Genomic DNA, 25,757 nt, shown 5'->3' on the forward strand with positions numbered 1-25,757 from the left:
GCAGACCTATGGAGCCCATATTTAAATAAACCCTGATAGGCAACTATGAGTATATCTTAGGATACGCAGCAGGTAAGCAATAGAATATATTGCAGTTCTATATAGTGCTGCTCAAAAGTATGTGGAAATCGTGTGCGTAGTAGAAACACGGTAGTAGTGCAGGTGTAAAAATAAGTGAACCCAAGTTGCATTAAACCAAGTAGGTAAGTAGAATCAGGTGTGTACATCATAATTATTTATTCTTTGTATAAGTTTATTGTAAGATGCAGTTTTTATAGTTTTACTTTAGTATTTTTTACAAGAACAATGACGATCCGTACGGGGTTCACATACTTTCAAGCAGTACTGTACATGAGATTAATTATGACGTATGCTGTAAATGTTCATGCACCGTAACTTTATGACCACGCCCAGATAAGGCTTTACACAGCCGCTACTCCTGTACTGTATGCAAATGTTTGTGTACCTTTTTAAAAATTATAGGAAGGTGATCAGGACTAGTCTGTCCTGAGTTTAATGCACCTACTCGTGCAATGAACATCGGTGCATGAAGTGGAAAGAAACAAACTGTTTACTTAATCACACGTCTGTAACTATATGTCCCTCTTCCTCCCTATGTGCAAATTGTATTTTCTCGGAGATGTACGTCGCTTTGGAGAAAAGCATCTGCTAAATGAGTACAAGTAAATGTAAATGTATGTTATTACTAGATATCTCAATTTCCCCTTTCAGATCAATACACAGATAAGTCACATGGTAAATATGAAGACATGAGGATTCATTTCACCAGTGTCGAAAAGCTATCCCACTATTACACTGTTTTCAAACCTTAAATCTTTGGTAGGATCCAGCTGTGTGGTGGTACTGTACTAGTACTCTGAACTAGGTATGTTTCAGAAAAGGTATTCGTTTTTATGATAGTGCGGAAGGAAGACAGACATGTCAAGCAACTGAATTAATGCGCAATAACTTTGTTGCGAAGCACATTAATGTAACACACACACACACATTTTCTGAACCACTTGTCCCATACAGGGTCACGGGGAACCGGAGCCTACCCGGCAACACAGGGCGTAAGGATGGAGGGGGAGGGGATACACCCAGGACGGGACGCCAGTCCATCGCAAGGCACCCCAAGTGGGACTCGAACCCCAGACCCACTGGAGAGCAGGACCCAGTCCAACCCACTGCGCCACCGCGCCCCCCCATTAATGTAACATTTTATTAAAATAAATAAAACATACACAAAAGGCGTTCTGCGATCGTGTCTTTATTGTGGATTTTTACGGACTGCACACACTTCAGCACACACCATTAGTATGCTGTTATGTATTAACAGTTTATATTACGCAACTAAAATGCAAAACACTTCCTGTTCATACCTATATACAAGTACGATCATAGAGAGATGTATCAAAAACATAGCCATAAGCTCATTTACCCAGCACCACAATATTTGCATAGAGAATCAGAGACAGTTGCACATAAAGAATATTTTTTTATAACTCTCTCATATTTTTTCTCAGACAGTTCAAGGGATTGTGCTTCTTTTATTCTGACATTGGCTACATATGTATTAAAATAAATATTCTAATACTCATAATTTCTCTTCTGGAATACTAGGGGTGAGGTGCCCCAGATATATTTCGTAACGAGCTTCATGTTAGAAAATTCTGATTTATTTTAACAATTCACATTTGAGTGTCATCACGTGTAAAATAAAGCCTCTGCCCTTCACTTTAGGTTTAATCTATACAAACTCTTCACCTGAACTCAGACAGGCTCATAGTCTTGGACACGGTGGAGATCACGCTACTGGTCATGTCTGACGACCACTCTACCTGCTCTCCGGTGAGCTTCCTGAGATGTGACCTTGCCGCTGCCAGCCTACGGAGCCGAGAAGAGAACAGCGCGGATGGACATCGGATCATGCTCCAGCCAATCGCCACGTTTCCGCACGCGGGATCTCAGCCCCCCGTGTGTGTGTGTGCACAGTGTGCTCCAACACACCTCGTCGCAGATCTGCTCTCGTTGGCCGTTACAATATACTGACTCAGATGTCACATTCATGAACATATAAATCACAGGTTGTTGGTTGAAAGCATGGTCATTGTGCAAAAATGTAAGCCCTCATCCTCTGAGCTGACTTGCTTCATTTATGCCGCACAAATATACTGCTACGCTGCATTCGAAAGATAAATAAACTATTCGGTTTCTTAATTATTAAGAGCCTGAATGCCATTTTGCGATAATTAATCATGACTCTTTTACACAAACACAGACAGAAGAAATATATTTACTTTTACCTCATTATCCAGTACAAATACAGCACCCGGACCATTAAAATCATAATACATCAACTCACGTTAAGCATCAAGACCGGAGCAGATAAAAATTTAGACATTGACGCAAAAAACACTAATATAATTATTATTACATGGGGGAAAATTAATTATTTGAAAAATGTAGAACTTAATTAAAAATGCCTGAAGTCTTGACAAATTCACAAATACCGTTCCAGATTGGCATTTCTATTCTTCTGTAGCTGTTTTGACAGCAACGCCATATTTGACCTTTGACCTCCGGAGATTAATGACCTCTTTCACATCATCGCATTTCTCCTCAACGTCTCCAAAGACGCGTCTTTGCTCTTCTTAGTTTCGCGTCGACGCAATCGCGCATGCACCGCTCAGCTTCGGACAAACTCAAACCGTGCAAAATGTAAGGAGAGCCGGCGTGAGACAGGTTCTGGAACCTTCTGCCCGCACCCGCTTGAAAGGTGTTTAGAGTAACAAAAGGTTGCAGACCGGGATGTGTTTCGCGAAGGAGGGCATCTTCATCACGGTCAGCTTGCTCTTGAGTTGCGGGATGTTTTGCAGGACCTGTTCGAACCTGCCGAGGCGCTCAGAGAAAGGCGACGGGCCGCAGGACCTCCAGCTGGGACTCCAGGTTGACTCTTTCTTGATGAACTTCCTGAGAGAGAAAGAACAAGTTAACATGGCGAAGGCCCAGGCCTCCATAACTCCAGAACCTGACTTGATCTGAATACCGTGCTGAGTGGGTGGGGCTTATGCTAGGGTAAGTCAAAAAGTATCTGCAGTGATTTGCATTTTACCCGAGTTTTATTACTGCGGACACTTTTTGACTCACCCTCGTATATTACCGTCTTAAAGGAATTAAATGCCACCTCCACTTGTGACATCAACATTTTCATTAGCTGCAGGCAAGACGCTCAGCAGCATATGTACGCAGAGTGTGTCGTATGTATACGCAATAAGACGCGTTGCGTTTACATCTACATTTACGTTTACATTTATTCATTTAGCAGACGCTTTTGTCCAAAGCGATGTACGTCTCAGCAAAAAATTTCTATTTGTCCATTTAGGAAGCCCTATCGGGGTGGCATGGTGGCACAGCGAGGAGCGCTGCTGTCTCACAGTGCCTGGGTGGTATGAGAGGACATGGGTTCAATCCCCACTCAGTCTGTGTGAAGTTTGCATGTTTCTTTTGGGTGCTCTGGTTTCCTCTCACAGTCCAAAGACATGATGTTCATCTGGATTGTTGACTCTAAGTCACCCATAGTGTGTGAGTGACAGAGAGTGTGTTCCACTGATGTATGGATGAGTGACCCCTTGTAAGGAGTGTATCTAGCAGTGTACGTCACCACGGTGAATAAGGTGTGTTGGATGACAACACTACATGAAGTTCATTGGAAGTTGCTTTGGAGAAAAGTGTCTGTTGAATAAATAAATGTAAGATGCTTCTCTCCAGCGATGTACGTCTCGGAGAATGATACAAAAAGCGTGCTGCATCAACAGCAGGAGAATTTTGGATGCAGTCATGTGGTTCTAGAGTACAGTTAATTTGTCACATACCACTGTATAAACCAGTAGCTGTATATAGGGCTTTTTTTTTAAAAAAAGATAACGTGGTATATGTTTAAGCTCTGAGGCATGTTGCAAAATTAACTCCTTAAATGTCAAATGTGTGGTCATTTCTCACCCAGTGGGCTGTTTCGGTGTGTGCGTTTGGTGCCGGCTCTGGTTCCGAAAGGACAGTTGCAAATACCGATGCTACTGGGTATTTTAAGAAAGGCGTGGTACCCGTATGGAATGCGGGGCAAATCCTTTTCTTTATATATAGCTCAGTAGCATGTGTCTGAGAACTGGTGGAAATATTATCCATAATATGGCATTAAACGACAAAAGAATTGCTCGCACTGCAGAAAACACAACCGACATCGTCATTAAAAAACGTTGCTCGCTTGAAGTTGACGTAGAATGAAAAGTGCAATTTAAGAAGACGACTTTTTAAAGCAAGCTGGTATTTCGGGATCTGTTATCTATGCTAGGCCTCTCTGCGTTATTGAGTCTCCAACAAAACACAACCTAGATATGAACGGACTGTGTTTTAACTGCCTCGTCATTCCAATGGGAAATGAGAGACGCGTCACGTTCCCTCGTTACGTTTTGACGGCTTTGGCTTCTCCGCACCACAACTGCGTGCTCCAAAATTCTCCGAAATTCCATAAGACCGACTGTACTGTGCAAATCATCATTACCGGTCTTGCGCGCCTAGAAGTCGTACACGGGACAGTGATGTTCATGGAGAAGATGCTCAGTTCTTAAAAATATGTAAAGGGCTATGATTGGCGTTTTGCTCAAGTGGACCTTCTTCTCTCGTGAGTCCTACAGACTGGACCCCGGCTGACGCACGGGGGGGGTGACCTCTGACCTTGAGCTGCTGCTGAAGCTCGCTGTTGAGCCGGGTGAGCACGGCGTTGGTCTCCTTGTTCTTGCGGATGGCTGTCTGGATCTCCTTTTTCTGCCTGGACGAGAGCCTGCGAGTACGGCAGCGGGACAGTGAGCGCACCCTGGCGTACAGTGGTTTACCCTTACGGTGACAGCTGCAGCTGCCGAGGGTCGTGTCGCTCGTCCACGTTATCTACAGAACTTGCGGAGGCAGCACAAGACGCGCTACTTTTCACCTTGGACCGATACCTTGCAAGCCTGATCAGGGTTTCTGCAACCAGGGGTTAGTGGGACAACTCTGGATTCCTCCGGTTTATTTTAAAAACAATGTAATCAGAGACAGCGTCATACAGAAAAAAACCTATGGTGCTATTCGAAAATACGCGAAGCTTGTGTGTCCCTTAGTTTTACCACAAAATGCTCATTTAATGAGAGTCGGTGTTTCTCGTGTGACGTGAATAGGTGCGTAAAGACCGATTCCATATGTTGCTTTAGAGCAAATCGTGGGTGTAGCAGAAACACGGTAGTAATTCAGGTGTAAAAATAAGTGAAGCCAAAGTTGTATTGCGTAAACCACGTAGGTAAGTAGAATCAGGTGTGTAAATCATATTATCCATTTTATACGTTTATTTTAATATTCCGATTTTATACGTTTATTTTAATGTCTCATACGAGAATAATGACCATCCCTATAGAGTTCACATACTTTCACGCAGCACTGTATATGACCATGAAACATCACTGTGGCTTGCCGCTCTAAACAGAACTTAGCTCTTTCAGGACCAGATAAAATAAACATAATCCTCTTTTTGTATAAATGCAATATGCAGAATTATAGGATACAGTTAGAATGGGACTTACAGATATAATTTTCAGGCCTGTTATCACTCACAGTTGAATAAAGACTATGTTACGCACCATATAATATGTGAGCCCATTACTTACTTTTGGGGGGGTTTGCTCCCAGTGAGCGGGTGCGAGGGTGAGGGGAAGGGCTGCAGGGAGTCTAGAACCTGGCTCTCGGTGCGGTACTTCCTGCGGACTGGTTTTTGCGGGGGCTGTAACACAGAAAACACAAGGCATTAGAGCCACCTGATAAGGTTCAAGGCTCAAGGCTCATAAATGTGTTTCATCAGAACTGCACCAGTACTTATCCTATCACATGATAATATAGTTTATATATATATATATATATACATATATACACATGAGGGGTGCGGTGGTGCAGTGGGTCCTGCTCTCCGGTTGGTCTGGGGTTCGAGTCCCGCTTGGGGTGCCTTGCAATGGACTGGCGTCCCGTCCTGGGTGTGTCCCCTCCCCCTTTGGCCTTACGCCCTGTGTTGCCGGGTTAGGCTACGGCTCCTCGTGACCTCGCTTGGGACAGGTGGCTTTAGACAGCGTGTGTGTATATATACATATACTGTATGTGTGTACAGTACATACACGCACAAAACTAAACCTGTGACTTTAAGATTTGACTAATGTGTGTAATCTTTACTCACAGTATGCAGACTAAGTGCCCGAGAAGCGTGTCACCGCAATAAGGATTTATGCATTCATGCTGTTCATGCACACACAGCGGGCTGCATGCTGAGGTCATTGGACCCGCACGCTAATCCGTTTCACGGCGACTACATACTTCACTAGCAACACTAATTGGCAGCATGGATGTGCATTCTGCTTTGATAATGATCTCGATCCCTTAACAGCAAGTCGGTGTAATAAACTGTGCCACACGCATGCAGGGGTTCTTACTGTCCTGAGGGGGCCGGCGTCCTCCCTGTTCTGCTCCTCTGCTTGGATAGCGTTCTCCTCCTTCAACGCAAGCCAGCAAACACAGGCGTGACTCACATGCATCTCGCACCCATCACCCCCCTGTTCTGCTTCCCTGGAAAGACCTGTCATGCTTCTCTCTGCAGCACCTCTGGGTGGGAAACAGAGCTGTGGACTGTGAACATGACAGTATGAAATTTGGACAAACTGGGCCTCACTGGGCTCAACAAGTGATGTTGGGCTTCACCGACCTCCTGGTAACGCTCGGAAACTCAAGGTTTTCACCATATCCAAGAAAAGCCCTCTCCACTGGCAGGACCTCAAAGCTAAGAGTCAGGGGTGTGTCAGGGTCATGGGTGGGGCACATTTCCTGGCCACCTGCCGCCCAGTAATTCCTCCCACCTCCTATCTGTGTGCCTTATCACCAATGCGGACGCATCCCAATGTACTGCTGAGATACTGCACTGCCCTGTTATTTAGTTACTATTTAATCCAAAATTACCAATGTAAGTTAAAGTTTTGCATCGTACAGATTAACTGCCATAATTTTTAACCTTGGCTACTCAAGCACCTATTTTTTTAACAACAGAAGCCCTGGATGGATTTGAATCATCACGCTTCCAGTTTCAGGTCCCTGCCTATGAACCCCGGTCAGATGGAACGACACCTATAGCGATGAGTCCGTTTGACCCCAGGCACATATTTATGGGGTTACGAGTCCCAAAATATGAAATGCTAACGCAAACACAGAAGTACAATTTTATGCTTACGAGAACCTGTAGAAAGCAGAACACAGATTAAAAAATGACCATATTTGTTTTGATATGCTAATTTGCACACTTCACTGTTTCATTGTGTATTGGGCCACAGACCAGTAAAAATGTTAAATGTCAGGCTTTGAAACACAGAAAGACAAGTATGTGCTTATTTTGAACACCCCTCCGCATGACGCCAGTGCAAGGTCAAAATGACCTGTATTTGTTTTGATACACAAATTACAGTGAAGCTGTGTCTCTTTGTCACAGCAAAGAATGAAAATGAAAAACGAATGATTGGCCCATCAAAGGAAACACACACTTTGCACTTTCACTTATTTGATGCATGTTGTGCATTCTAGAGGCCTTTTCTAAGAAGCATACAGCTTTTCTCCAAAGCAACTTCCAATAAACTCTATGTAGTGTCATCAGCCCACACACCTTATTCACCGTGGTGACGTACACTACTAGATACACTACTTCCACTGGGTCACTCATCCATACATCAGTGGAACACACATGCTCTCTCTGTCACTCACACACTATGTCTTTGGACTGTGGGAGGAAACCAGAGCACCCAGAGGAAGCCCACACAGACACAGGGAGAACATGCAAACTCCACACAGACTGTGCAGGGATCAAACACATGTCCTCTTGCACTACCCAGGCCCTGTGAGACAGCTGCGCTACTCGCTGTGCCACCGTGTCACCTTTAAACATTAGTCCATAAATATATAAAAACAAGGTATTCTAGCACTGCCCCGACTGTCCAGCCTGGACAAAAAGGAAAAACAGGCAAATATCACGAATGTCCGTTTCATCCATTCATGCCGAACAATAAATATTAATGTGCATCACACAACATGGCCTAGAACACAGTAAAGTGCAGTATTACAATGGATATGCTCAGGAGATGCTGAGGAATCCATAGTGTGGCTGGTGAGCTGTGCAGTCACACAAAAATCTGCTCATGTTCTCTCAGCACCAGAGGGGGAATTCATCCACAACCATTACATAGTTTACACCACTAATACTACGGTGTGAGACACGGACAACAGACTTCTACAGATGCAGCTCAACAGTGACCGTCTGCTGAGAACCCAGACTCTCTCCTGGGAGGAGCTTGAGGTTCAGCCTCTGCCTCCAGGTCAGATGTGAGCACAGTCTGGCCCACTGAGGGATCCATCTAATTAATACTGGAGCAGAGCATCCTGGGAAAAGATCTCTTGAGATGCCAGGGCATGCAGAGCAAATGAGTAGTGTGGCAGACGGTAGCGCCATCTAGTGGTGTGCAGCATACAAGAGCAAGAAGGAAGGGGAATCCAACAGGGAATCCGGAGGCTTTACGAGTACAGGATTGAGTACATTAATATTTGCATTTATTCAACTAGCAGATACTTTTTTTTCTCCAAAGCGAGTTACATCTCACAGGAAAATGTAAAAGTGCATTATGCCAAGAGACGGAGAGACCTAGATGCAAACACATGATTCTAGAGTGCAGTTAATTTGTCTCATACCACATTATAAACCAGTATACATTACACAAGTAGGTACATATAGGGTTTTTAAAATTATTAAACAGATGGCATGGTACATGTTTATTGAGCACATAGGAGATCGGAGGAAAGGTGAGTCCAAAAGAGGTGTGTTTTGAGACTTTTCTTGAATGTTAAGGGATTCAGCAGTTCTGAGGGACTGGAAGAGCTCATTGTACCACATTGGAACCAGAAGTTCTGATTTTGGACAGGTGGTGGAGGTTAGCAGTCTGGTTGGAGCAGCGGAGTAAGTGTTTAGGCCTTGAAGGTATCTGTTAATTGATAGGCCGAAACTCACGCTGAATACCGCAAACAGTCCACTGTACCATGCCTTGGTAAATGTTTTTGAGACTACTGTGTGAATTTCTTTTTTTTTTTTTTTTTTTTTTTACACAGTTATGTGCTACCTGTTCACAACTTTACACGTTTAAGCTGGAAAAACTGTGGTGCCAATTCGATATCTCCTCACCTGCTTACTCACTATTGATTCACTATTGATAAGCCCTTGTCCTCAGTTACTAAATCACACAAATGCGAATATGTGGTTCTAATAGAGCCACCTAAACTTCTAAAGATAACCAAGAAGCAGTAGCCTACAGTCCTTCATGGCAGGAGATCAGGGGATATCTAACCCTGATGTGACTCATGGGGAAAAAGGACCCAGAAACGTACAACGAAGAAATTACTGTATTTCTCTATTATCCTGGAGATCATACACTAGTAGAGCCTCAGTTTTTCTGAACAAAGTTCACACATGCGTTTTTTTTCCCCCCAACCAACACACTACAGCAGAAGAAAAGCATAAACGGGATGTGTCGGCAGCATAAAAGACAATCGAAACATCAACACTAAAAGCATTTCAGATACAGAACAGGCTGCAACAAGACATGGGCCCAGTTATCAGCATCAGGCACAAGATTTTGCAATAAGAGGAGCTGAAAGGGGGATTGTAAATGGGTCGTAAAATGGGACAAAAAATCTCTCTGTCACTCACTGAACAACCCAAACAACAGGCTGGAAACCAGAGACACATTTGACCCAAATTGTCAGCATCTTCAAAACCAAGTGATTCCAAGAAAATGCTTAAAAAGTGTTAATTGATTTCATTTTCAATTTGTTTTAAATGGAACGCTCTTCTCACACAGTGACACAGAGCAAAGACAAGACGAAGAAACAAATAAGACAGTTGACTATTAATTACTCAAGAGCTGAAGTTAAATGCAAAACATCACTTCTACACTATTCATACTCATATTTATTTAGCTGATGCTTTCCTCCAAAGCAACTTACAGTCTTAAGGTTACATTTATATAACTGGGTAATTTTACTGAAGCAATTTAGAGTAAGTACCTTGCACAAGGGTATGTCAGCTAGGAATCAAACCTCTGCCCTTTGGATCTAAAGGCAGTAGCTCTACCCATTACTCTACCAGCTGTTTTATATTTCTCATAAACATGTGATTAACTCAAGGATGGAAAGAAAAGTCAATGCTAGATGTGTGGGATAATGCAAGTGAACTCTGAAGACAAGGTCATTTTTTTGGGTCTTCTTTGAAAGGACTGTCCACCCTTCACATCTGAGTTGCATTATTGTACCTGCATTTACATTATTTAATTTATCTGATGGTTTTCTCCAAACAACTTATAATTGTTCACCCATTTATACAGCTGGGTAATTTTGCTGGAGCAATTTAAGGTAAGTACCTTGCTCAAGGGCACTGCAGCCAAAGGTGGGAACTGAATTTGCAACCTTGGGGTTTAAAGGCAGCAGTCCTAGACCCTATGCTACCATCAAGACATGGGACTTTTTACATTTTCCTTGTATATTTTTTTGTGTTTCTATATTGTTGTGACTCAAATCTGTTACGTTGCTTAAAAAAAAATACATTCGGGAGACACAGAGTACGGAATGGTGGTATCTGTGACGTGTATTTATATCTGTACATTCTTCTCGTCCCTTTTCAGCGGATTCGGCGAAGCTTCTTTCCACCCCCACGCGGTCAACGGAACTCAGCAGGAGGAAAATGGAGCAGTTCCGGACAGCGGAGGTTGCTCTGCGGGCGAAGCAGGCATTGTAGGACTAGGACTTTCCAGGGACACAGAGGAGGGACTGCGGTCCACAACCGACTGTGCCCTTGCAGATCTTGTCACAGCAAAAAAGAAAGGGACAAGAAAGGAGAGTCTGCAAAGATGTTTCACATTTGTGCCCTTATTCACAGTATCTAAGGTAAAGAAGGGACTTTTGCAAACTTTCCTCGGTGTAAATAACAAAATTATATGGTGAACAGTAATAGATCAAGGGATAATAAACTATATATTATATTATAAAGCTGTAGAGTTTGCAGCCCTGAATGAGGAAAGGACAAGGAATAAGGAGACGGACGGTGGGTGGGGAGGGGGTTCAGGGGGCGACAGTACAAGCTATTTATAAAGCCAACGTGACGGGTCGAGCCGACGGTGCGGAAACATGGCAGGCAATTTGTTTAATAGAGCCCTGTCTGAGAAGCACCTGTGAGCGATACCTCACTCTGGCTGCGACCGCTCCCTGCCAAAGGAACATTTCCTCGCAGCGGCGTGCGTGACATGTTTATGGATCTGTTATGTTCGTCCTCTGCCATGCCAGCTGGGAGAAAACGGCACTGAGCACTTCCACTTTAATGGCAAACAGGTTCCTGCGAGAAGGCGGTACCTACCATTTAAGTCTATAATTCCAAAATCTTCACGTGTAATTGTTATTCAGTGCGTAAAACTGAAACCATTCTAAAAATAAATCTGGTGAAATAAATCATGAAATATTTATGTAAGCTGAAAAATAAAGAAGGGATGTTTTTGCTTGCTGGGTCTCTTATTTAAGAGCAGACAATGGCCTTAATTCCATAATTACTCTCATACAACGAAGGAATAACCACTAGACTTATTATTATTATTGGAGAAGCATTCAAGTTGTGACTGATCTGAAAAAATATTTCGATATTCAAAAATGATTAATCATGAAACACCTAGAAAGATACATTACAGTAACAAGCTTCAGAAATGTTTGCACCAAAAACTCAAACTCAGCAAATAAGTGGATGAACTGGAGAACCACTCACACTATTATTAATTATAGCAAATAAACAGGTCGCGTTGGGAAAACTAGAGAACCCACCTCTTCTTGGAACTTGCTGAAGTCGGCGAAATTTGGTTGCTGCACGGCCTTCTGGGAGCTCTTGTCTGTGCCGGAGATGAAGTGCGGAATCTGAAACGCATCAGGAGCGCCGTCAGAAAGTAAATAAATAAACACGACTCAAACGGCACTGGATGACTTGTTTAGTTTTTTTTTTCTCATTTGAATATTTCAAAATTGCTTCTATAATTAAGAAGGAATACCAAAAACAGCGAGGACGCAAACTTGGCAAAGGCGCTTTCACTTTGACGTTTACGTTACAATTTAATTCACAACTCAGAGAAAAGCGCATTTTTCCAGCAGACAGAGACAGATTTTCCACATAGAAGCAAACACGTGATTCTCGAAGTACAGTCATTCTGTCTGATTTCACTGCTTCAACCAACATACAGTACATTACACACGCAGCTGCATACGGAATTGATGGAGATTACAAAATGTTTTAAACGAATAATATTAACAGTAACATCGCATGAGCGGCCGCATATGGAACTGATAGATGCAATTTGTTTCCCTTCAAACCGAGACCGCAGGAGCATCCGTCACCTTGTAAAGTTTGTACATTTGGTCCCGACTCTGGAACAGCAAGACCAAGCATGACTAGACCCAATAAGAGGTAGACCAAAATAGACCAGACCCAGATAGAAAAAGATGCAGTGACAGCAAGATCGAGACAGTACTGAGCTTCACACCAAAACAGTGCGACCAAAGTAGGCTGGAAGCAGAGGGACCACACGCACCATGATCGGACCAAAGTGCAGTGAAACCAAAGTCTATTAGAGGCAGAGTAGACCCAAGAATCCATCCTGTTGAAGGATCTGGAATTGTACACACCTGTGTGGCCATGGGTCTAGGAGGAAGTGCAGGAGGAGGGAGGAGGTGTCCGCTCTTGAGCCCTGAAAGACGCAAAAGTACCCGGGAGATCATGATGAACGAGATGTGAAGAGGCGCAACCACAGCTCCTTCTCGTCTCCTCCTTACGGCTAACGGACGGTGGTTCTCGGGACAGGAGGGGCGTACCCTGGCCGCTCTGCTGGAAGAGCTTATTGAGATCCAGAGAGGAGGCGCGGGAGTGCGTTTTCTGGGGCCGCGGCGGAGGTGTGGGAGGCTCCTCCGTTTTCTTCATGGCCTCTTCGATGGAGGCGCTGGAATAGGACCTGGCGGCGACAACCACGCGGCGACGGCGCAGCTTTTCAGATTTGCGGCACCTTCCCCTCCATACGCTCGTGAACATTGACATGGAGTCTTCTGATCAGATCTTTAAAGCTCTACCAGTTTCAGACATTTACATGGGAACCACATTAATATTGACACCTTTGCAGAAACTTGTGCGAAGGAGGTTAACGACACCCACGATTTAGACGTTAAACAAACATCTCTGCCAGCTCCCACACGGCCAGACTGTTGTTCTAACTCAAATGCCACCTCCGTTAACCCTTTATATGCCTTAAGTAGCCAGACCTAGGACAGTTTCCGAAATGATGCCCAAATACCCCGGTACGGTTCGTCTAGGAACACAAGTCGGCAAAGTGAAACTCTTCACCTGACATGTTATGGAGAAGTGCATCAGGAACTAAACGTAACCGGGAGGTGTAGGAGTGTACAATGGCTCCTTTACCTCGGCCGTGTTCTTGATCTCACGTGAGGATCCAGTTCAGGTGGAGGATCTGAAACACACAACTTATAATAATATGAACAAGGCTTTACTGCACTGCTGCGAATTCCTGCGAAAGAAAATGTTGCTATTTTAGCACTGGAAACCACACTTTAGACTTTAACTATTGCCAAATTCAGTGTCCAACTTAAATTAGGGAAACTAATTTGAAAGTGAGCAGTGTATAAATTTAAAAAAAAAAAATCTTTCAGCGCACAAAGCAATGGAATGAGGTCTTTTTTGCATTGCGCACCATGTTATTAGAAACCCGTAACGTAATTTTATGAAATAAAAGTGGGCAGTGGTGTTATTATGGTGTTAAACTCGTGACTCAAGCAACAGGACAGGCACTGCTATTGTGCCCCATATCGGTGTATAAAATGACATTACTCTAGGAAACATCCAGCTGAACATGTGAGTTCAAATCCCATGTAACCTGTTTAAGTTACTAGAGGCATCGGTCATGCGCCTATAACCTTTAGCTCAACGTGACCACCGGACATTCTAACACTGAACCGCTTTACCGCAAGACTAAAGCATTCTCCCATTCTGGGTTCGAACCCCATCACTGAGATCCTGTTCGGAAAGCGCACTGGTGCCCCAGTGACTTGGCGCAGCGCTGGAACAATCTCCAACCACCGAGGGCACCTCTGTGGGAGGAATATGAAGGGATGCAGCTGCCAAATAAGAGGAGAACTGGCTGAAACGCTTCTGCACTGATCAGCTAATTAGTGGTCTTTAATAATAAGAACACAATCAAAAATTACCCCCTGTTATGATTGACGAAAAAGGTTTCAGAATTAATTATCAAAACTTATTCGGACCTCTTTGTTAAGAAATAGAAGTCTGGCTTTATGGGACTCAACTCACTTAATCATTCTTTTTCGGCAACCGCTTGTCCTGGTCAGGGTCACGGTGGTCCGGAGCCTATGTTGGTATCACTGAGTGTGTGGCAAGAGAGGGGAGTACACCCTGAATGGGAAACATTCCATTGCAGGGTAACACAGATGCACACTACAGCCAATTTAAAATCTCCAGTTCACCTGAATAGCATGTCTTAGGACTGTGGGAGGAAACCAGAGCACCTGGCAGAAGCAGATGCAGGGAGAACAGGCAAACTCCATACAGATAGAGCTAGATTCAAACTGGCACCCAAACAGCATAGGAGCTGTGAGGCAACGGCACTACCTGCAGCGCCACCATGCCTTCTTGCCTATTTTACTTAACCACTCTGGAAAGGAGCATCAGCGCTTCAGCATTTCCTTTTCCGCCTGTCCTGCGAAAAGCTCAACCGAACTGGCGTTATCATACATTACGTGTGAATTACATTCGTTGTCGAAGTTGACAACATGTTCACGCGTGAAAACAACCCAACGCACAGCAAAAAGTTAGTTTTTTTACCGAGGAAAGACTTAAAGAAGGAAATCTTTGCATGGAGACAAGCCAACGGAACAGTAACCCAACAGACCTAAATGATTCACATGTTAATATCTGTCTGCCGCTGTACAAGAGAGCAGAAACATGTGGAGCTGTTCATGATAAATGCGACGGACTCGACTAAGCACGAGATTTCCAGTGAGTACAAGAATAGGCACACGGTGGAACTTCGCAGGTACGTGCACCTCAAATCCAGTGTGATAAGGAGCATTGAGAGCTTCATCCAGGCTGGGGAAAGAGACATGTTACATGTCACTCATGCGTGTACTCCCTTCTGCTTTCCCTTAATCCCCTTCCTTCGCTCAACATTTCTTGCTGCAAAGGAGCAGCTCCTGGGAATTTGTCCAACATTTGACTCAGTGGTTCTAAAGTGTTCCAGCCGACTTTCAGACTGAAATATAAAGCAATCATTTACATAACCATATATGCAAATTAGGAAAGTAAGGTTTGAATACCACCTGAAATCAAAAGGGGGACTGGGAGGTGTAGTGACAAATAGATTACAATGTTTGCTGTGTCATAAAACAAAAAGCTTAAAATCAAATACTTCAAGGTATATATTTAGGAAAATGACTAGAAGTGTAAAATTATAAAGCAACCTTAAGTAATAATAATAATAATAATAATAATAATAATAATAATAATAATACCTGGCTTCTCTGTAGATCTGTGGACAGGAGGTTTGTCTTGAACTGTAGTGACTTGGATTCTCTTTGGGCTGAAAACTGCAAGCAGATGACTGAAATTCAGCCACTGGAACTTAATACAGTAAATCAAAAGGTCACCAGGAACTAATAAGAAGCAAACTCAGCACATCACTGTTGCTGTAATGTGACTAGAGAGCTAAGAAGTTGCTTGTGAGATCTTTAGGTATGGGCTGGGGTGTGAATTAAGACTTTAATTCTGCCACTCTGTGCTTTTTGTTTGCATTTTCTTTTCTGTTTATTTATCTACATTTACATTTCCATTTATTCATTTAGCAGATGCTTTTGTCCAAAGCGACGTACATCTCAGAAAAAATACAATTTGTGCATTACATTAAGAGAAAGAGACATAACTGCAGACATGTGATTCTTAAGTAAACCTAGTTTGTTACCTTCCACTTGATGCACTGATGTTCACCGCTTGAGTAGGTGCATAAAATGCAGGATAGATGAATCCTGATAACCTTCCAACAAATTTTTTTTTTTTTTATAAGGTACACAAACATTCACATACAATGCAGGAGTAGCGGCTGTGTAAAGGCTTATGTGGGGATGATCATAAAGTTACAGTGCGTGAACATTTACACCATACATGACCTGGAGAGATCTTGGGCGAAGTGAGTCCCGAAAAGGCGAGTTTTCAGACCCTTTTTGAATGTAGACAGAGTTTCAGCAGTTCTGAGTGAGAGGGGGAGGTCATTTCACCACAACTGAGCCAGAACTGAGAACCTCTGTGCTTTACTTTTCGTGCGCGGGACCACCAAGCGAGCAGAAGTAGATGAGCGAAGGCTTCTGGTTGGGGTGTAGCAGTTGATCAAGTCCTGTAAATAGCTGGGAGCAGTTCTATTGATGCATTTGTAGGCAATAACCAGGGTCTTCAACAACTCATGCTGCAGCATTCTGTATCAGCTGCAGAGGTTTGATGGCAGTAGCAAGAAGGCCACACAAGAGAAAGTTACAGTAGTCCAGACGGGATGTCACCATGGCCTGGACAAGTAGTTGAGCAGAGTCAGTTGTGAGGTAGGGACAGATCCTATGAATATTATGCAGAATGTATCTGCAGGACCGGGTTGTGGCTTCGATGTGCTGAGGTGAGTGAGTTGTCCAGTTTGAAGTGTAATCTACATGAAGGTTTTCTGCATAAAGACTTACTATGTTCAGATGTGTTTCTTTCCAGGTGAAGGGGGAACAAATGTCCATAGTGAAAGAGTTCAAGTATCCTGGGGTCTTTTTCATGACTGATGGAAAAGGGGTAGAGAGACTGAAAGGTAGACTGGAGCACCATCAGCAGTTCTGCTGGGATGGTACCGATCTGTGGTGGTGGAGCTGGAGCCGAACCTTCAGAAAAAGCTCTCGGTTTGCTCCTCAACCATGGTTGTGAGCTTTGGGTACTGACTAGAAGAACGAGATTGTGGATACAATGCATTTATTACAGTAGGATGGGTGAGTTCAACTTGGGGCCTTCTAGTGCAAGGCAGAAGCTATAACCATGACAGTACTTGTTGCTCTCAGGTCCAATCCAGTCTGCTTCAGATCCTAGTAAAGTATCTGGAGTCCAAAGCTTAGGTAGAAACCATAACTTGTGACTCATTAACGTCTTCAGCTGTGCATCTACCTGCAGTTCTATGCTCTGTGTTTTCAGCAACAACATCTAAAGGAGAGATCTTATTACCTGACTTAGAAGGTTCTTCTCTCAAGTCCTGCTTGGACAAAGTCATCACGGAAAGATGCATCTGATGATCAGTTTCATTCTTCAATGACGTTGGAAAGACAGAAACAAGAGCAGAATCAGTGCTTTTCATGCCAAGTTTCTGTACTTTTAACAAAGAGCTTGGAGATGCTGGCATGGTGGAGATGCTTTGGGACACCTCTTGGACCTTTTTTGGGTCTTGATCAAAGAGCATCACCGTGCTGACACAACATACTGTAGGTACCCAGTGTCAATGGACAAGTTTACTTTCCTTGGGAAACATCTTAAAGGGAAACCTTACTTGTAGCCTGAGCCCTGGTTCAGTTTCTCCAAAGAAGATGAGTGGCTCTGTCTTCTGAAAAACACAAGTCATCTACTCATGGACTTTCAGCTTACTTGATGTGCTATCACCCTTTCCTAAGCATGCTTAGTATCTCAGAGGTGATTTGCAAGAGACACGGGACCTACATGAATGACAAATATGGTTGTGCGAGACACAGGGATTTGTGACCCCTGAAGTCTAGTGAGACAAAAGATAGCTCATTGTTGGGCCAGACAGAGTCCAATAAAAGCTAGTATGACAGCAATAATCAGTGAAAGCTTGTCAATCATTGTCTTCAACTCAACTTTATTCCAAACTGTAAGGTTCTTTCTAGAAACTCTTCTCAGCTACTTAATGAACTTCCAAGCACTTTAATATATTTCACGTTTGTATAACATTAATTTTAATACGGCAGCTGGTTTGTAAACAAAAAATAGTCTTTTCCATTGCACTATATGATAGCAATTTGTAAGATTAGATAGGAATAATAATTACCTATGAATCTGTTTAAATGAGACTGTGGAATAGGGGACACTAGAAACCAGCATACCTGCAGCCCTGCAGGAACTGAGTTGGATGGTGGTGACTTGAACACCTCACCTCAGTTAGGGGTGGATCTTTCTTCTGCTGGGCCAAAGACATGGCGAAGAACACATCCTCATTCGCGGTCCGTGAAGGTGCTGGGAGCAAGACCACAACACACACCGTTTAAACACAGAGTGCCCAATAATCCGACTCCCTTATGTTATATGATATAACATGGAGCCAGATCATCAATACCTGCATCCTTCTCCAGGAAACGGGGCAGCAGAGTCAGGGGCAGTGTCTCGGGTAGCGGATAGCCATTCTTACGCGCCACGATGAGGTGAAAGGCGATGCAGAACTCTGTCAAGGTCAGGGCGCCATCGCGGTCAACATCGCTAAGCTCCCTATGGGGGCATGAATGCATCATGAGCAGGACCACAGAATCACAAAGAGCCACGCAGAACCATACAAGTCAGCAGAGCCGAACCAGAGAACGCACAGGTGCCCGGAATTGAGAACGCATTTTAATCTGCACTAAGCTCTTCTTAGGGTAGGTGACAGGCAGAGGAAAGCGATCGGCTGAGGTTCCAGAAGCCAGCTCACGTTAATCCGCCTCCGCCCGGGAAAGCACGGTCTGAGGGCCACGTGCATCACGTGCGCACACTAACATCACGTCACTCCCTCCCCAACAGACACGTGACCTAAGCACACAAGATGTAATTCCTGGATATGAATCCTGGCCCTTCTGTGGAAACGTGTGTAAAAAGACTTGAATTGTCAGTTGGACTCCACCTTCTGTACATAAGATACTCATCATCTGAGCTGCACCACTGACACACAACTCATGTTTCACACTTCGCAATTATTATGACCTTCAAAGGTTCAAAGGTGTTCCTTCACACTTACCATATATGAGAAAGTTCCAGAATCGGTAGCTTAGACTTCGTAAAGAAGTTTTTTGCAACAGACCCTTGAGGAAAAAAATACAAAAAATTTGTCATTGTTCCATAAAAAGAGCTAAAAAGAGGTGGGAAAACGAACAGTATACCTAACACACACGAGCTCTCCTTTTTGGAAAATTTGACTGACGTACAATTGCCGATCAGCTTTACTTCCCACTTCCTGTCTGATTCCCCTTCTGTCCCTTCTGCCAAGGGGCACGGGCACACACTTCTGACGACTGGGGGTATTTCGTACAAAGAGTGCTGATAATACTGGGTTACCCAGAATGAGCGCTCCTAGGTTGGGCTGCAGGCTTTTGAACTGGTGGGTGTAGTACTCCCGCTGTTCCTCCGTTATCCTCCAGGGGTCGTCAGCGTAGTCCACCATGCCCGCGTCCTGCTCCCCAGGCCTCTCCACGGGGGCACCCTGGCCAGCAGAGACCTCTCAGTCTGGACTTTATGTTACATCTCATATATACTCAATGCACTAATATAACAGGGTAAGCTGGACTTCATAACGTTGGCCCTACTGAGTGTGCAGTTACAACTCTTACAATCGTCAACACTGCTCTGTTACTGAACGATCACACCGGTCTCTCTCCCAGACTAAACAATGTCCAGTTACTTAACTTTCCCACACAGATCACTGTACCGTTTTACCCACCCATAATAACAGCACTATAATTAGAATGCACAGTTATCACATTGCCACATGCGTGATGTGCGTGTGTGGAGGGTTGTTTACCACACTGGTGTGCTCCGGGTGGGGCTTGTTCCCCGAGTGGCTAGGGGAGGAGGTCTCCAGCTGAGCATGAACCCATCCGGAGCCTCCTGGCATCTGGGCTGTGAATCAAAGAAGGAACATATTGGACTGTGCGGCTTTGATATTCATCTGTGTGGGACTGATCTGAACGAGGTTTTCAAGGCTCTAGATGGTTATAAAAATGTGCCCCACTTCAGTCAACAGAGCAGAGCAGCAGAGCCTTGGTGCACAAAAGCACGGTACCCACAACTGCAACATCAAAATTAACAAGGTACAAGGAAGAAGATCAAAGATTAACCGACAGTTTTTTCTGCACTGTGATATCAATATCATGTCTAAATGTTTCTGACTCACATTTACCAAACCATTTAAAATATTCAAAACCCTTCAAGCTACACAAAAGCATGTTTTTTTTGCTGTTTTACGTTCACCGAGACTGATTTACTGAGTTTTCTTAAACGTGGAAAGTTCAATAAGGCTACGGAAACAGTCTGCTGCACACCAGATCGCACACTGGCTTTAAAAAAAAGAGAGACAAGATGAACAGGAAAGTGCAGCAAACAGCTTATTGTTGTGTTTTACCACACAGGCACACATTGGTACGTAATATATTCTGATGTCAGTGCTATTACGGTACGCAAACGCTTAAAATGCGCAGTATCCAAAAAACATATGAAATAATGTGGAGCTCTAACTATCTAACGTTAGTGGACTACATTATTTTACAATGCTCAGAGGTTCTCACAACGATTAAGATCTTTTTTCATAAGAGGAGGGCTGAGTTTCTCATATCTGAATATCACAGATCTGAAGGAGTTCTCTGAGCAGAGCGACCCCTCTAGCTATCAGCTGCGCTTTCCAAAGCCAGGTTCTCTGATGTGTTTGAGAGTCGTCGTGACTGTGGTGGTACATGGGCTAAAGAGACATCAGACGTGCCTCCCTCCTCCTGTGGGCACCCTCAACGTGAAGCTCAGGCCTGTGCTGTCAGAAGCCTTCCTTCAAGTACTGCTGGCTGTTGGATTCTGTCTGGGCTGGACGTTATTGGATGTTTCAGGACTGGACACGGCTGAGTAAACGCAGTATGGGGATGTAACCAAATGACCTCCTGGCAGGTATTAGTGGGAGAAATCTGTTTCATTTGGAGATATGCAAAGCACAGTGTCAAGATGGGGTTGAGTGAAAAAAACCAATTCAGGATTCTTGACTGGATATATCGAGAGCAAAGAAGTAAGTCCCGAGTCCAAAGTGAGTTTCAAATTAAATATTGTCTGGCGACCAGGTAACAGTGAAATGCAGGTATAATTTAAAAGGATTCCATGAAGGATTAAGAGAAACGCTTTGGTACATTTCGTCTGAGATGGTGCTCACATTATGTCCCCGAAGAGACTGGAAAATGATCAGTGTCTTGCATAGATTCAGTCTTATCAGTCTTAAAATGGAACAAGACATGAAGAATGCAGCAATGCTTTCTGTTGTTATTCAGAAGTCACGCAGCAATGCTTTACCAGAACTGAACTAACATTTAACCTACTCATACGTAGTCAATAAACTTACACATGTGAATTACTTGAGAAAATGAATCCCAGGCTCTTGCTGCAATAACAAATTTTCTTTAACTTCTTTTCTTTAGCATAAGACTCATTTATACAGAGACGACCAATAAAATATCCCGAGTTCTTGGAACAGGATATAAAAAGCATAAATAACAATATACAGTGAGGGATGAAAGTATGTGAATCCCATAGAGATTGTCATTATTCTTGCATAAAATATTAAAACTGTAAAACCTAAATGTTAAAATAAACTTCTAAAATTAATAAACGATTCCATTTACCTATATGGTTTAACCAGTTCAACTTGGGCTTCACTTATTTTTGCACCTGCACTACTTCCATGTTTGTACTACATGTGTGGTTTCCTTTGAAGCAACATTTGGAATTTGTCATCACACACCTATTATGTCGCACAAGACACACTACTTCTCATTCAGTAACCATTTCGTGGTAAAATGAAGGGAAAAAAGGGTTTTGCATACTTTCAAGCAGCACTGTACTAGAAAATTCCAGGATTCAAGGAAATATCAAAATTTGTCAGATGCCAAATTTTTCCTTTGAATCTTTTCAAAATAGGGACAGATTGTGGAAATGAGGTTGAGGCTCACAGCCAGAGAAACACTGGAATTCTGGGAAGATGTGTGTGCAAGAACAATCAGCTCTCTTTCCAGACCTTGCTGTCAGATACGCAGAGTCTAAGAAACCGTTCCCAGTATGGATTTCAACAGGAACTAAGGAACAGTAATTAAATCACCCAGTGGTTTTGTGTTTACATATTCATTTCCGTGCCTGACAGTGAATAAATTTATGGCCACGTAAAAAGCAAGTCGCTTGGACAATAGAATTACGTCTGTTTTCAACCTGCTTTTCCCTACTAAATGCCGACTGGTGATTGATTCATCCCTCAAACACATGCAACATCTCTCATCTTGCTATTGATCAACGGCAATGAGGATCCCCAGACAAGCACACTGTTCCACAATGTAAATTGGTTTCTACTTTATTAGAATGCATTTTGCTGCCAACTAATGGTGGCAAATGGAAATTTTCGATTTTCGCTCGGAAAAAGCTATTAAAAGTAAATATATAAACCGGGTGGTGTTTGAATCCTTAAAAATTTGTAACTCGAACATTCATAACACGAGGAAGCAGTATATACTTATTTTCAGAATGTGGTTAACTTTAGTTTACCGTGCCTTTAACCAGTGAACGTAGACTGATTCGTTGCAGTGTGTAGCAGAAATTTGCATACTTATTCTGGCTATGGATTTCAGCAATGTTTGTAAACTGACTTCTTGGGCAAAAGGCCTTAGTTAAAAAAAAAAAAAATTCAGCTCAGGAACATGTGGAACAGGACCTGACTGAACAAGGGGCGCGGCCGCTTACCTGCGTGCGCTTCCGCGCCGTTCCTCTGTGTGCCAAGACTGCAGCCATGAGAACTGGGTGGAGATGCGGGCGGGGAACCGCAGGGTGAGCGTGGAGGGGACCAGGGCTCCTAACACAAACACAAGCACAAGCACGTTGCTTCCTACTCAAAATGCCTCCATGTTAACGTCCTGCAGTTTAAAACACCAAAAACTGCTCATTCGGTCACTTAGAACTGGATGCTTTCACACTGCATCTGAAATATCTTCCGGCTAAAGCAAATGAATTCTCCCAAGCAAACTGATTTGAATAATGAATCAGACGCATGACCCGTGTTTGAACACCAGTTTTTGTTCTGTCTCCATATCCGAACTGCAGGACCAAGCCCTTTTGTAGTAGCCATAGTAACCGCAGTTGGTGGTGCCATGGTTACTGCAGCTGTTTTGCGGTACATGCGAGAGGCTGGTGTATCCTCACCTTTTTCTCAGCACTGCTCTCCTGTCGTCTGAAGCCTCTCCTGTCTGTCATCGCCCTCGGGGTGGAGTCCAATGGCAGGCCGAAGTGGTGACTTTGGGTTTCACTGTTTTGAGAATGGTTATGAAAGTGGGATTCTGCCTCCTCCTTCATGTCAGAGAATCTGGGAAGCGGCAGCTCTGTGGACAAGCGCATGAAATGATTGTCACTGCTGGGAAAAAAAAAATAATAATTCAGACTAAATCCAGCAGATGCGACAATTTTTCAGTTCCTACTTGAGATCAGAATATGCAAATGCTCAGCTGATAGCGAATACTTGAGAAAAACATTACCTTACTAAATGATTCAATAATTCATGTAACTAAGCCAAGTCAAGAAATAATTCAGTCCAGCTCAAAAAATGAAATCCACGTCAGAGAGAGTATCTGTCAAACATTGGAGTACATCTGGCCAAGCTGGGCAATACTTGCATGAGATGAACTGGACAGAAGAGTGAAAGAAAAGCAACTCACAAGCATCCTCCATCTCTGGGAATGGCTGCACATGAGCTGGGTAGATATGGCAGCTCATTTCTTGATCACACTTGTTCAGTACATGCCTCTTGTACTCAAACTTTTGATGGGTACTGTAGAACTAACTTAACAACGGAGTTCAATCTGAGTGGCGGTCTACATTGCCAGTTTACAATGATGTACTTTCCAAACATGTGAAACAACCCGGAGCTCCTAATGAATTTTACTATCCTGGGGCAGAAGTGTGGTATCGCCTTCCTGCACCATTGCCCACGTACTGAGAATGTTGGGCTATGGGTCTTCCAGCCTGACTCTGCGTGAGGCTCAGCCCTTATTCCGTACCCTCCTCGCTGCACCGATTAGCGCAAATCCCATCACGCTTAGCCCCTCACCCAGACCCTGGGCTTACGAGAACCCGGCGAACCGCTTACCGTTCTTAATGCTCTCTAGGCGGACAGGGAGGCCAGCTTGTGCCGCCGCCAGGAGCTTCAGCGCCACGTAGAATTGGCCAGTGCCAAAGTAACCCAGTTGCTTGGCACCGCATAACTCTGCAATCTGCAGGCAAAATAACAATGGCATCTCGACATCACGAAGTAGGATCCCACGCAAAGTCATTACCTCGATGGCTTTGGTGCAACAGCACTTAATATTTCTAATAAATAGTACATTTCTACAATATACTCTTTCACTTTTTCATTTTCACGTCACACGTTCCATGTCACATGAATCCTTGTCACGTTTTCCTTCACGAGAAGAGTCGCTTCATTTTGGTTCCTCCGTAAGGAGTGATTCCCTGTGAAGAACCTTGCATACAAGCAAGCAGAAGAACAACTCCAGTGGGAGGTTAGCAAGACATGCAGAAATATTTTTCAGGCATCCTGTTGGTTTTTTTAGAAAAATCATATGATCATTCAAACACTGTGAGGACAAAATCCCTTTTTGTTGCCTTTTGGAGGGAGTTGGATAACTCACTGGAATATAAAGTTTCCTGTTTTCTGTCCTTGCAAACAGATGATGCATTGCATAAATTAGGCAGTGAAACACATTTTACATTAATCCCGCAGACAACCTTGGTCTCCACAAAACTGTGTGACTGATTTTGTCTCATAGGACTCACAATTTTTTGTAATGAAAGACCGTTATGCAACAGACTTTCCAGATCGTGTGGGAATAACACCCAAAAATGCTGCTTTTTCAGACTTTAGAACATCATGAAATGGCAAAACATCCTGTTCATGAGCAACACACTATGGAATATGTTTTATTTGTGCCTCAGCAGTCACAACAAACTCCAAATAAAGGACAAACATGTCAATATAAAAGGCAAATGGTTATAGAGATAAATACAGAGCCAAACAAATAGCTGAAATACTGCAAAAAACTGGTGTTTATAACTTCACAATTTGAAGTCTAGCGGAACTGCAGCGCATACCAAGAACTGCACTGGGAGTTCAGCTCTCGGTTTTGGGCCTGAAGGTCAGAAAGCCTGTAGTTCTTGTGGTGGTTGACATCACGCCATTGTTCTCTCACAGAAAACCCATTACGGACTCTTTTCACAGTACTTGACCCTGACGGTACTCACTTTATGGGATGGGTGTAGTACAGCTGGTCTCTGCTCACTGTATCTCTGTAATGTCATTTTTCCATTTGACAATGTATTGAACAGTGTTATGTAAGGAAAGTTCATGCTCAGATGTTGGTTTCTGTTGAGCATCCTGCTTGCTAAAGTCATTACACTCCCCATCTCCAGTAGATGACCTGGTGACACTATGAGTCACGCTTTCAAAGCCTGCATCAAAGAGATCAGGCACCTGAGACATGAAGACTTTATCTTCTGG

General features: G+C 43.5%; 1 protein-coding gene across 3 annotated transcripts in view; it reads right to left on the reverse strand.

Moving 5' to 3' along the window:
- Nucleotides 1-1,547: 1,547 nt before the first annotated feature.
- reps2 (RALBP1 associated Eps domain containing 2) overlaps nt 1,548-25,757 on the reverse strand; it is a 36,049-nt gene continuing 11,839 nt past the window's right edge. The window contains exons 2-20 of one of the 3 annotated variants that reach the window (XM_018749885.2): nt 24,351-24,474; nt 23,411-23,586; nt 22,955-23,063; nt 19,998-20,095; nt 19,535-19,679; nt 19,218-19,281; nt 18,567-18,715; nt 18,387-18,466; nt 17,766-17,816; nt 17,447-17,525; nt 15,721-15,795; nt 13,598-13,646; nt 13,000-13,136; nt 12,814-12,875; nt 11,962-12,051; nt 6,507-6,566; nt 5,697-5,809; nt 4,735-4,840; nt 1,548-2,973 (exon numbers count right to left, since the gene is read on the reverse strand). In XM_018749885.2, coding sequence (XP_018605401.2) covers nt 2,905-2,973; nt 4,735-4,840; nt 5,697-5,809; nt 6,507-6,566; nt 11,962-12,051; nt 12,814-12,875; nt 13,000-13,136; nt 13,598-13,646; nt 15,721-15,795; nt 17,447-17,525; nt 17,766-17,816; nt 18,387-18,466; nt 18,567-18,715; nt 19,218-19,281; nt 19,535-19,679; nt 19,998-20,095; nt 22,955-23,063; nt 23,411-23,586; nt 24,351-24,474 — 1,836 coding nt within the window. In that variant the 3' untranslated portion in view covers nt 1,548-2,904. Of the gene's footprint in view, nt 2,974-4,734; nt 4,841-5,696; nt 5,810-6,506; nt 6,567-10,880; nt 10,957-11,961; nt 12,052-12,813; nt 12,876-12,999; nt 13,137-13,597; nt 13,647-15,720; nt 15,796-17,446; nt 17,526-17,765; nt 17,820-18,386; nt 18,467-18,566; nt 18,716-19,217; nt 19,282-19,534; nt 19,680-19,997; nt 20,096-22,954; nt 23,064-23,410; nt 23,587-24,350; nt 24,475-25,757 lie in introns of those variants that run through there. The other 2 variants (XM_018749884.2, XM_018749886.2) reach the window with 2 other exon arrangements.

This window comes from Scleropages formosus, chromosome 1, assembly GCF_900964775.1.
Source record: "Scleropages formosus chromosome 1, fSclFor1.1, whole genome shotgun sequence".
Lineage (NCBI taxonomy): Eukaryota > Metazoa > Chordata > Actinopteri > Osteoglossiformes > Osteoglossidae > Scleropages > Scleropages formosus.